The sequence below is a fragment of the Chlorocebus sabaeus genome, chromosome 9 (genome assembly GCF_047675955.1).
Source record: "Chlorocebus sabaeus isolate Y175 chromosome 9, mChlSab1.0.hap1, whole genome shotgun sequence".
Classification (NCBI taxonomy): domain Eukaryota; kingdom Metazoa; phylum Chordata; class Mammalia; order Primates; family Cercopithecidae; genus Chlorocebus; species Chlorocebus sabaeus.
The window spans coordinates 100,197,723-100,210,377 of NC_132912.1; the positions used below are offsets into that span (position 1 = coordinate 100,197,723).

Sequence of the window (12,655 nt, forward strand, 5' to 3'; positions counted from 1 at the left end):
CTCGAATCAGTTTTGGCCTCCCAAAGTGCTGTGATTACAGGTGTGAGCCACCATGCAGGCCTCAGAATTTTTTAACCATTTATTGTTACCAACTTGAAAACTTAAAAGATGACCTCAAAAGGTGACTTAGTGCAGTGGAAAGGTGTATAATTACATTATGAACACAATTGCCTTCTCTCTCCTTTGAAAAGATCACTGGAATACAAGAAATCCATAAAGCTGGAGAAAGAACATTCCCTTTTCCTTCTGGTGGGAGCAAGTAACACCCTCCATCTGTTGAGCTCCTCATGCTCCTCTGCCACCCACTGGATGAGGGATATTACATACGTTAGCTCTAATCTTAACCCACGAAGGGGCTGGTAACTCCTGTTTAAGGAAGAGGAAACAGGCCCAAAGAAACATGTAAAAAGCACCAAATGTCACACCACTTGGTACTGGGGCTGGGATGGATATTACTAGTTCAAGCAAATCAAGGTTCTAAGATTTAAATACTTCCAAGCATCTTGCTTTTCAATTTTAGATTTTCATTTGACGTATACAATAACCTTGAGTAATTTCAGCCTCCAAGAGGCTGGTGGAATATTACTTTCCTAACCTGTGCAGAATCCTAGACCAGAAGTTGGTAATTTTGACCAGCACGGCGGCACACACCTGTAATCCCAGCACTTTGGGAGGCTGAGGATCACTTGAGGCCAGGAGTTTGAGACTGGCCTGGGCAACATAGCAAGGCCTGGTCTCTACAAAAAAAATTAGCAAGGCATGGTGGTACGTGCCTGTAGTCCCAGCTACTCAGGGGACTGATGTGGGGGAATTACCTGAGTCCAGGAGTTTGAGGCTGCAGTGAGCTATGACTGCACCACTGCACTCCATCCTGGGTGACATTCTGAGGCCCTGTCTCTTTAAAAATTGCATGTACAACAAACAAAAACACCAAGGCCAGGCATGGTGGCTGATGCCTATAAGCCCAGCATTTTGGGAGGCCAAGGCAGGTGGATCACCTGAGGTCGGGAGTTCAAGACCAGTCTGGCCAACATGGTGAAACCTCATCTCTAAAAAGTTAGCTGGGCGTGGTGGCGCATGCCTGTACTCCCAGCTACCGGGAAGGCAGAAGTTGCAGTGAGTTGAGATAGCGCCACTGCACTCCAGCCTAGGTAACAGAAAGACTCTGTCTCAAAAACAAACAAAAAACAAAACCTGGATGTGGATCTACAATGATCTCAATCTCGGTAAAATTTTCAATTAAAGAAACCCTAATGTTCAAGGTTAGGAAGCAGAGGATAGAAACTAAGGTGGGCTGATTCTAAAGCTCACATTATGCACTGTCACTAATACTGAAGATATGGGCTTCTTGAATAACATCTCAAGAAGTGACATCTCAAGACTCGTATTTTGTCGGCAACCTCTCCACGCTTAACTTTCATCCCTTCCTCATCCCCAAACTTGTGCCTTCATTTCTGCTTCTGTACTTAGCCTGGGCTTGTCTCTCTGCCTTGAATATATTCACATACTTATGTTCTTTATTTTTATCTCATGTCACTCATCCTTTCCTGGCCACCTCATATGACAGTACTCTGTTCCACTTTTTTTTTTTTTTTGAGACGGAGCCTCGCTCTGTCGCCCAGGCTGGAGTGCAGTGGCCGGATCTCAGCTCACTGCAAGCTCCGCCTACCGGGTTCACGCCATTCTCCTGCCTCAGCCTCCGGAGTAGCTTTCACGCCATTCTCCTGCCTCAGCCTCCGGAGTAGCTGGGACTACAGGTGCCCGCCACCTCGCCCGGCTAGTTTTTTGTATTTTTTAGTAGAGACGGGGTTTCACCGGGTTAGCCGGGATGGTCTCGATCTCCTGACCTCGTGATCCGCCCGTCTTGGCCTCCCAAAGTGCTGGGATTACAGGCTTGAGCCACCGCGCCCGGCCTGTCCCACTTTTCAATTCAGATTTAACATTTCCTGGAGTACCCACTATATCAGTAATGTGTATCAAATACTTTTAGACATGTTACGTATTTTTTTTGAGACAGAGTCTCGCTCTGTTGTCCGGGCTGGAGTGCAGTGGCACAATCTCGGCTCACTACAACTTCCACGTCCAGGGTTCAAGCGATCTTCCTGCCTCAGCTTCCCGAGTAGTTGGGATTACAGGCATGGGCCACCACGCCCGGCTAATTTTTGTATTTTTAGTAAAGACAGGGTTTTACCATGTTGGCCGGGCTGGTCTCGAACTCCTGACTTCAACCTAACTCGGCCTCCCAAAGTGTTGGGATTTACAAGCATGAGCCACTACGTCCACCTCACATGCTATCTGTATCACATGTGTCCTCAAATTTTCATTAAACCATAATGTACCTGAATGAAGGGACGTATGTAAAGCACTTGACTCAGTGCCTAGCACAGTGAGTACTCAATAAGCAGAAGTACTGAAATGTCCTGACACCATTTAGATGTCTTTCTCTGCTTAAGACAACTGTAACATCCTTTTAGTAAAAAAGTTTTATCATAACAAAAAATATGTATTTATAAGGACTGTCGGGGGGATAGGCTATTTCCAATATCACAGTTTTGTTTGTTGGTGCCTTGAAAAGATAAGTTTTATTACTCAAGAGAATGAAATCCACTGATAGGTTCACAGAAACGTGTTCCATCTACAGCATAAGTTTCTGGCAGATTTTTCTGGAAGTGGCTGTTGGCCGATGCCAGGTGTTTGAATAGACAGCAGTATCTTGGTGTTATACTCAGGAACAGCTTACCCCCTTCCATGGGGTAAAAAGTGGCTTCTTAGGTCTGCAAGAATTCAGGTTGTACTCGGGCTACTTTCCGGAATTCTTTAGTGTGGGTCTTAGGGCACTGCATCTCACACCAGCTGATGGGAACCATCTGGATACCTGGAAGGGAAAAGCTGGTGGAGCCCAGACCCCAAAGATTTGCCTGGGACTCCTCTTTTATGCTGGGTATGAAACTGAAGTGCCACCAAGCTTCCTACTGAACCTCAACTCATAAAGAAAAAACTTTGTTCTACTGACTTATGGAGTCCCGTTTCCTTGGATTTATATAAGGAGAATCAGGCTGGGTGTGGTGACTCACACCTACAATCCCAGCACTTTGGGAGGCCAAGGCGGGCAGATCATTTGAGGCCAGGAGTTTGAGACCAGTCTGGCCAACATGGCGAAACCCTGTCTCTACTAAAAATACAAAAATTAGCTAGGTGTGGTGGCGTGTGTCTGTAGTCCCAGCTACTTGGGTGATGAGAATTGCCTGAACCCGGGAGGTGAAGGCTGTGGTGAGTGGAGATCGCACCACTGCACTCCAGCCTCCTCGACACAGTGAGACCCAGTCTCAAACAACCACCACCACCAGCACCAAGCAAAAAAGAAAAAAAAAATCATTCTAATCTCAGAAGGAAGTATCTATAGCCATACTGCTTCCCAGATAAGGGAAACCAGGAAAAACAATGGATTAATCCCAAACCATAGCTCCAGGGAAAGTAAGGGTGGAAGCAAGGCCATCTCACCTGACTCACCGTGGGCTACCACCACTCCCAGCTCATTCTCGGCAGTGGTTAGCAGGTAGTTGGACTGTGCATCACCTAGAGAGATCTAGTCACATAACACTGAAGGAAAATGAGGAGTTAGAAGTCTTCCCCCAACCTTAGCCACCTGAGTTGTTTTTCTACTTTCTCTGTTTTGTTTTTTAGAGACGGAGTCTCGCTCTGTTACCCAGGCTGGAGAGCAGTGGCGCGATCTCAGCTCACAGCAACCTGTGCCTCCAGGGTTCCAGCGGTTCTTCTGCCTCAGTTTCCCAAGTAGCTGAGATTACAGCCATGTGCCACCACATCCAGCTAATTTTTGTATTTTCAGTAGAGACAGGGTTTCACCATGTTGGGCCAGGCTGGTCTCGAACTCCTGACCTCAGGTGATCCACCCGCCTTGGCCTCCCAAAGTGCTAGGATTACATGCATGAGCCACCACGCCCAGCCTCCATCTCTTCTTTTGACAAAAACCCAGAAGTCTGCTGGGAATAAAGGATACCACTTTGGCCAAGACAATGTCACCTGGGCGGAAACTCTTATAAATTTCAACCTGTAAAGAAAGAACAGGAATGGTAAGTGAAAGTTCTAGACTGGGTCTATATGAAACTGTGAACCCTTCTGGTAAAGCCAGTCTACTTTCTAATCCTGGAGGGTAGAAATCATCATTACTCATGTCAAGTCAACAACTTTTAATTGCTTCTATATTATCATACAAATGAAAGGTTTTTTTTTTTTTTGAGATGGAGTCTCGCTCCATTGCCCAGGCTGGAGTGCAGTGGTACGATCTTGGCTCACTGCAACCTCCACCTCCCGGGTTCAAGCGATTCTCCTGCCTCAGCCTCCTGAGTAGTTGGGATTACAGGCGCGCAGCATGACGCTGGCTAGTTTTTGTATTTTTAGTAGAGATGGGGTTTCACCATGTTGGTCAGACTGGTCTTGAACTCCTGAGCTCATGATCTGCCCACCTTGGCCTCCCAAAAAGCTGGGATTACAGGTGTGTGCCACCGCACCCGGCCTTTTTTTGTTAAGGGTGGAATCCCACTGTGTCACCCAGGCTGGAGTGCAGTGATGCAATGGTAGCTCACTGCAGCCCTGGACTGCTGGACCAAGGGATCCTCCTGCCTCAGCCTCCCAAGTAGCTAGGACTACAGGTTCGTGCCACCACATAACCTCAAACTCCTGGGCTCAAGCAATCCTCCAGCCACATCCTCTCAAGCAGCTGGGACTACAAGCATGAGCCACCATGCCCGCTAATTTTTAAATTTTTAAAATTTTTGTAGAGACAGGGTCTCGCTGTGTTGCCAGGGCTGGTCTTGAAGTCCTGGCCTCAAGTGATCCTCCCGCCTCAGCCTCTCAAAGTACTGGGATTACAGGTGTGTGCAACCATGCCTGGTCTGAGATAATACTTTTAAGGGATTGAGATTTGTAAAGCCGTTAAAAAAAGAGAACCAACCAACAACCTTGTCTTTTTCAGTTGCTCGGACATCTTCCTTGCTATAAAAAAAGAATTAACAGAAAGATTAATTATCTGTGAGAAAGAATTTTTTTTTTTTTTTTTTTTTTTAAAGACAGAGTCTCCCTCTGTCACCCAGGCTGGAGTACAGTGGCGCGATCTCGGCTCACTGCAACCTCCGCCTCTTGGCTTCAGGCATTTTTCGTGCCTCAGCCTCTCAAGCAGCTGGAATTACAGGCATGTGCCACCACGCCCAGCTAGTTTTTGTACTTTTAGTGGAGATGGGGTTTCACCACGTTGGCCAGGCTGGTCTTGAACTCCTGACCTCAGGTGATCCACCCACCTCAGCTTCCCAAAGTGCTGGGATTACAGGCATGAGTCACCTTGCCCAGCCTGTGAGAAAGAATTATTCTGTAGATTCCTAGTAAATAAAGAGCTACTGTTCCCAAAAACAGTCTTAATTGGGACTCAGCTGCTACTCAGAGGAGCAGGGTGGAGAAGCATCCTCAGACCACATGGAGCAGCAGTATCAGTACCTCTGATTAGATAAAGGCAGATCCGATTTGGCAAGAAAGGATAAGGAGTTTTGTTGCCTCAGGGCTTGAACAGAAGCACTATAGCAAGGGTCCCCAACTTCTGGTGGCCTGTTAGGAACCGGGCCGCACAGAAGGAAGTGAGTGGCAGGCAAGCTTCATCTGTATTTACAGCTGCTCCCCAATCGCATACATTACTGCCTGAGCTCCGCCCCCGTCAGATCAAAGTGGGCATTAGATTCTCATAGAAGTATGAACCCTATTGTGAACTGTGCGTATGAGGGAGCTAGGTTGCCCACTCCTTATGAGAATCTAATGCCTGACGATCTGTCACTGTCTCCTATCACCCCCAGATGGGACCATCGAATTGCAGGGAAAGAAACTCAGGGCTCCCGCTGATTCTACATTATGGTGAGCTGTATAATTATTTCATTATATATTACAGTGTAATAATAATAGAAATAAAGTACACCATAAATGTAATGCACTTGAATCATTCTGCAACCACTCCCACCACAGTCTGTGGAAAAACTGTCTTCCAAGAAACTGGTCCCTGGTGCCAAGAAGCTTGGAGATTGCTGCACTACAGAACCACATCAAATCCTGAGGCTGGAAAGGGCCTCAAAAGTTAGATTATTTGCCTGGCAAGAAATGTTTGTCCTTCCTCAAGGAAGCCACAGGAAATCACCGTCTCACTCACAAATCTTTTCAATGTTTTATAACCTCTGAGTTCAATCTATATTAAATTTTTTAAAAAGTGCTTCCTAGAATGCCTTCCACTTTGGTTTGAGTCATCCTGACACTGCTAAACTTCAGCTTCACTCAATTCTTTTTGCTTTACTTTTCATTTATTTATTTGTTTTTTGAGACAGGGTCTCACTTTGTCACCCAGGCTGGAGTGCAGTGGTACAATCTCAGCTCACTGCAACCTCCGCCTCCTAGGCTCAAGTGATCTTCCCACTTCAGCTCCACAAGTAGCTGGGACGACAGGTATGCACCACCATGCCCAGCTAATTTTTTTTTTTTTTAAGAGATGGAGTCTCGCTGTGTACCCTGTGCTGGAGTGCAGTGGCGCGATCTTGGCTCACTGCAACCTCTGCCTCCCGGGTTCAGCCTCCTGAGTAGCTGGGATTACAGGCACACGCCACTATGTCCGGCTAGTTTTTGTATTTTTAGTAGAGCCGAGGTTTCACCATATTGGCCAGGCTGGTCTCAAATTCCTGACTTTGTGATCCGCCCACCTCGGCCTCCCAAAGTGCTAGGATTACAGGTGTGAGCCACTGTGCCCGGCTAATTTTTGTATTTTTTACAGAGACGGGGTTTCACCATGTTGGCTAGGCTGGTCTCAAACTCCTGATCTCAAGAGATCTACCCGCCTCAGCTTCCCAAACTGCTGGGATTACAGGCATGAGCCACTGTGCCCAGCCTTTGCTTTACTTTTAAACCCTCTCTTGTTAATATTTTCCTTTTGTCCTAGCTCATCCATGTATTTTTGGATACTACTAGGGGAGAATCAAAGCACAAAGAAGAAAGAAAAATGGGCAAGAGAAAAATAGGAATTGTAACTGTTGCTCAAAATTCTGGTGTCCTAGTCTATCCTAATCTTATTGCAGTTGCTAAGGCATACGTGACAAGGATACTTCTTACCGGATAGTTCCTCGAAAAGAGTTCTTAAGTGGCATGGACCCCACATATAGGATGTGTACTTTGGCAAAGCGTGAATTGATACTAGAGACCTGTGGAATAGAGAAAAGATCAGCATCAGAGTATAAGCAGTTGTCAGCTCAAGGAAGCAGCAACAAACTGGGGATTACTAGGACTTCAATGCAAGCAACCCTACTAAGTAGAGAATTTAAGACAAGTTAACTCCTACTTCTCTGCATAAGTGACACATGTAAAGGGGAATAAGAGCCACTCTGGCCACCTGATAGAGTTACCATGGGAAACAAAGATGGTATGGGTTTTATTTTTTTGAGACAGAGTTTCGCTCTTGGTGCCCAGGCTGGAGTGCAATGGCGCAACCTTGGCTCACCGCAACCTCTGCCTCCCGGGTTCAAACAATTCTCCTGCCTCAGCCTCCTGAGTAGCTGGGATTAAAGGCATGCACCACCATGCCCAGCTAATTTTGTATTTTTAGTAGAGACAGGGTTTCTCCATGTTGGTCAGGATGGTCTCAAACTCCTGACCTCAAGTGATCCACCTGCCTTGGCCTCCCAAAGTGCCAGGATTATAGACATCAGCCACCGCACCCTGCAGTTTTTTTTTTTTTTTTTTTTTTTTTGAGACAGAGTCTTGCTCTGTCACCCAGGCTGGAGTGCAGTGGCACGGTCTCGGCTCACTGCAAGCTCTGCCTCCCAAGATCATGCCGTTCTCCTGCCTCAGCCTCCCCAGCAGCTGGGACAACAGGCACATGCCGCCACGCCTGGCTAATTTTTTAGTAGAGACGGGGTTTCACCATGTTAGCCAGGATGGTCTCGATCTCCTGACCTTGTGATCCGCCCGCCTTGGCCTCCGAAAGTGGTGGGATTACAGGCGTAAACCACCACTCCCAGCTTTTTTTTTTTAGTCTTTTCACAACTTGCCCTTCAGAGAGGTATAGATTTTTTAAAGTATAGATGGCTAACATTAGAAAAAAAAGGCTGGACACGGTGGCTCATGCCTGTAATCCCAGCACTTTGGGAGGCTGAGGTGGGCACATCACTTGAGGTCAGGAGTTCGGGACCAGCCTGGCCAACCTGGTAAAACCCCATCTGTACTAAAAATGCAAAAATTAGCCAGGCGTGGCAGCATATGCCTATAATCCCAGCTACTCGGGAGGCAGAGGCAGTAGAATTGCTTGAACCCAAGAGGCGGAGGCTGCAGTGAGCCAAGATTGTGCCATTGCACTCCAGCCTGGGTGACAGAGCAAGGCCCTGTCTCAAAAAAAAAAAAAAAAAAAAAAAAAATCTAAAAAGGAAAAAAATCAAGAAATGCCAGAAAATAAAAGTCTTTTGCTTCTCTGCAGAAAAAGGTCTCAGCTTCAGATGTTCAAAAATAGGCTTCCCAATCATCCTCTGGTATCCCTGTTTCCCAGACACAGGTAGAAACTCTGTATTCAGAGAATCAGCTCAGTGAAGGAACTACGCATGCCTGACCTTGGCTGCCTTATTATTCTAGAAATCTGTAGACCAGAACGGTCCAGTAAAACTTTCTGTAGTGACAGAAAAGTCATGTGCTGACCAGTATAGCAACCACTAGCCACAAGTGGCTACTGAGTACTTGAAATGTGGCTAATGTGACTAAGGAAACCGATTTTATTTTATTTTTGAGAGACAAGAGTCTTGCCGTTACCCAGGCTGCAGTGATCATGGCTCACTGTAGCCTCAACCCCCTGGGTTCAAGCGATCCTCCTGCCTCAGCCTACCAAGTAGTTGGGACCACAGGCATGTGCTACCATGCCTGGCTAATTTTTTATTTTTATTTATTTATTTATTTATTTATTTTCAGAGTCTCACTCTGTTGTCCAGGCTGGAGTGCCGTGACGCGGACTCATTGCAACCTCCGCCTCCCAGGTTCAAGCAAATCTCCTGCCTCAGCCTCTCGAGTAGCTGGGATTATAGGCATGTGCCACCACATTGAGCTAATTTTTGTATTTTTAGTAGAGATGGGGTTTTACCATGTTAGCCATGATTGGCCAGGCTGGTCTCGAACTCCTGACCTCAGGTGATCTACCCACCTCGGCCTCCCAAAGTGCTGGGATTACAGGCGTGAGCCACAGTGCCCAGCAATTTTTGATTCTTTTTGTAGAGATGAGGTTTCACTATGTTTCCCAGGCTGGTCTTGAACTCTGGGTTGAAGCAATCCTCCTGCCTCGGCCTCTTTTTTTTTTTTTTTTTTTCCTTTGAGACAGAATTCCGCTCTGTTGCCCAGGCTAGAGTGCAGTGGTGCGATCTCAGCTCACTGCAAGCTCTGCCTCCCGGGTTCACGCCATTCTCCTGCCTCAGCCTCCCACATAGCTGGTACTACAGGTGCCCGCCACCGTGCCCTGCTCATTTTTTTTTTTTGTATTTTTAGTAGAGACGGGGTTTCACCGTGTTAGCCAGGATGGTCTCAATCTCCTGACCTTGTGATCAGTCCCCCTTGGCCTCCCAAAGTGCTGGGATTACAGGCGTGAGCCACAGCGCCCAGTCTGTCTTGGCCTCTTAAAGTGCAAGAATTACCAGTGTGAGCCATTGTGCCCCGCCAGAAATAAATTTATGTAGCTTGTGGCTATCATACTGGACACTGCAGTTCTGGCATGGTCATGATTTCAGCATTGAATGGGCGTTCTAAGCATGGAAGTTAGGACAAACTTACCTTACAGGTTACAATAGCTCCCACATCTGGCAGTAACTGGGACTCTGTTTCTCTCACTACAGACACCACAGGAAGCTACAGAGGGAAAAAGAAAAAACTGAAATGTCCTGGCTAACCCTTGGGTCAAAGCATTTGTGTCTTGAGAGTAATATAGGAATGTCTTGGTACACAGGTGAGAGCTGGAGTATGCATTCATTTATAGCCCAGAGCAGAAGGCCTTAGAAATTTTAGGAAATAGGAGGACCAGGGGGCTACAGAATGCTGCTAGAAGATGTAAACCTCTAAACTTCTTTTTTTGTTGTTGTTATTGGAGATGGAGTCTTGCTCTGTTGCCCAGGCTGGAGTGCAGTGGCAAATGCTCACTGCAAGCTCCACCTCCCGGGTTCACGCCATTCTCCAGCCTCAGCCTCCCAAGTAGCTGAGACTACAGGCACCCGCCACCACGCCTGGCTAATTTTTTTTGTAGTAAATCGCTAAACTTCCAATAAGTTTTTTGGTGATTATCTCGGAATTTCTTGGTATACAACTATATTGCCTATAATCATTGACAATTTTACTTTTTTTGGCTTTTTTTTGAGATGGAGTTTCACTCTTGTTGCCCAGGGTGGAGTGCAATGGCGCCATCTCGGTTCACTGCAACCTCCACCTCCTGGGTTCAAGTGATTGTCCTGCCTCAGCCTCCCGAGTAGTTGGGATTACAGACGCCTGCCACCACGCTCGGGTAATTTTTTGTATTTTTATTAGAGATGGGGTTTCACCATGTTGGTCAGACTGGACTCGAACTCCTGACCTCAGGTGATCAACCCACCTTGGCTTCCCAAAGTGCTGGGATTACAGGCATGAGCCACTACATCTGGCTGACAATTTTACTCTTTCCTCCAAAGTTATACTGCTTCTTTCTGTTTCTTATTTTACGGCACAGGCTGAAATTTCCACAGAAATGTTACATAAATAGTGGCTACGCTTGTTTTAAGTGAATACTTGCAGAGTTTTCTCTTTGAGCATGGTATTGGCTGTTGGTATGAGACAGATATTTTGAGCCTCATCTTTTAACAATCTCTCCGTTGCTCACAATGCTTCAGCTCTCCTGGCCGCCTTTCAGTTTCCCCAACTTACTAAATTCTTCCCACTTTCAGATCTCTCTTCAACCTATTCTTTCTGCCAGAACTGCACTTTCTCCACCCACCTGACTCTAACCTACTCTTTAGATGATTCAGCTTCAATGTCACTTCTGCTGACAAGGATGGGTTTGCCTGTTACATGTTCTCAAGGTGCCCTGTAATATTCTTTCAAAGCAGCCACCACATGTGTAACCATATGCTCATTTGAGCATTTATTTGTTTACAATTTGTGTCTGTGTCCTTTGATGGCAGAAACCAAGTCGGCGCTGTGCCTGACACATGAAAATACTCAAGTGGTATCTATGAAATGAACAAACTCAGGACTGTTAAGGACATTCCCAACAATGACTGAATAGAAAGCCCCTTGAGTCAGATAGCTTAAGTTACTTACTCAAAGCAGAATCGAGGTCAAGTTAGCCAGAACCTAACGGTTCTAATTCTGAATCCTCTTTCTACTGTGCTCCTTCAAATATTGCTTATATGATCCTGAGCTAATCCCGGATCAATCTCTAAAACTAGAAAGGTAGGTATTACGCATTCAACAAACATTTATTGAGGAGCTGCTTTGTGCTAGATACTGATGGTATGGTGGTAGCGCCTGCACTTCGTGGAACTTAGATTTAAGCAAGGGAGAAGTCTAGTGGAAAACATACCTGAGTGTCTAATCATATGCTGACATAAGTGCTTGGAAGAAAAGGGACAGAGTTTTTTGTGAGTCTTTAACAAAACAAACAAAAACAAAACATCCCATAAAACTCCTTTCCTCAATTAGTGGGTCCACCTCTCTGAGGTGATAATACAGAAGCTACCTAACGGAGGTAGGAATCAAACAGGCCTAGGAAGACAGAAGCGTTCCAGATAGATGGCATGTTACAAAGGCTCTGTAGCAGGAGAAAGCTTGGCGCATTACTGACACTGAAAGAAGCTAGTGTGTTATAAATTTTTTTAAAAGGGCAAGCCAAGACGGTGATTATAACTTTTACAAATAGAAAAGACTGTATGATTAGATTGCGTCAGTGAGGTGGAGATAGTGGCACTAGATAAAGCCGGAGAGGTAAGCAACATTCATACAGTATACAACTCACTGCTGGGCTGAGCTGGGCTGGGTTACTGAGTTCGCATCTGCTTTTGTCCCAACGTCCCTCCCCGAGGGTCAGCAGCACAACCAAGCGAGATCAACACAACTAGTGTGTGGTGGCTAAGTGCACAACAGCGGCGATACGGCTAGAAGAAACTAAGAGACCAACATTGTACCACTAAGGCTCTAAAGACGGGTCCGCAGTGCCCATGCCTAAGGACTGGAACTCAAGGGCAGCCTAAGGGAAAAACAGAGAGAGAGGAGACGGCATGCCGCTTCCTTTACCGCGCCGTTCTCGCTGCTCTTCATCAGGCAGCCGGCAAGCGACGAAAAGATGTAGCCATGGCGGGTGTAGGTGCCGCTGCCCGGGCTGCCCTCCTCCAAGTTACACAGACGTTCGCCTGCAGAAAAAATGCTGCATCGGTCACGGGCCTCCAGAAACTGTAGGTCGTCCAGCCTTCTTGCTTCGGCCCCTATCCAGGACTCTGTACGGGAAGCGCTCACTTACCGGGGATACAGTATCTCACAGGTGGTGCCATGATTGCCGCTGTCCCAGAACCCGGATGAAAACGAAGTCGATTTCTCATTGGCCAAACCCAGGCACAGTTCCGCAGTA

General features: G+C 46.5%; 1 protein-coding gene across 4 annotated transcripts; it reads right to left on the reverse strand.

The window, feature by feature from the left end:
- Positions 1-2,550: 2,550 nt before the first annotated feature.
- On the reverse strand, positions 2,551-12,603 carry EXOSC1 (exosome component 1). 4 transcript variants are annotated; one of them, XM_007963747.3, is made up of 8 exons: positions 12,548-12,603; positions 12,325-12,440; positions 9,841-9,915; positions 7,153-7,241; positions 4,980-5,013; positions 4,019-4,069; positions 3,502-3,586; positions 2,551-2,875 (listed from the first exon to the last, which is right to left on the reverse strand). In XM_007963747.3, the coding sequence occupies exons 1-8, from the start codon at positions 12,576-12,578 to the stop codon at positions 2,769-2,771; spliced, it is 588 nt and encodes a 195-aa protein (XP_007961938.3). In that variant the 5' UTR covers positions 12,579-12,603; the 3' UTR covers positions 2,551-2,768. The 4 variants fall into 4 exon arrangements, with proteins under 4 accessions (XP_007961938.3, XP_037865324.1, XP_037865323.1 ...); XM_038009396.2 differs by having other exon boundaries at positions 4,973-5,013; positions 12,548-12,599; XM_038009395.2 differs by lacking the exon at positions 12,548-12,603 and having other exon boundaries at positions 4,973-5,013; positions 12,325-12,541.
- Positions 12,604-12,655: the final 52 nt, after the last annotated feature.

Excerpts from the sequence above, each read along its gene's own strand:
- EXOSC1 (XM_007963747.3), bottom strand. The coding sequence starts at position 12,578 with ATGGCACCACCTGTGAGATACTGTATCCCCG. Across the intron at positions 9,916-12,324 it reads AGAGCAGCGAGAACGGCGCG|CTTCCTGTGGTGTCTGTAGT; the intron begins GTAAAGGAAGCG and ends TTCCCTCTGTAG. Across the intron at positions 7,242-9,840 it reads GAGCTATTGTAACCTGTAAG|GTCTCTAGTATCAATTCACG; the intron begins GTAAGTTTGTCC and ends TCTATTCCACAG.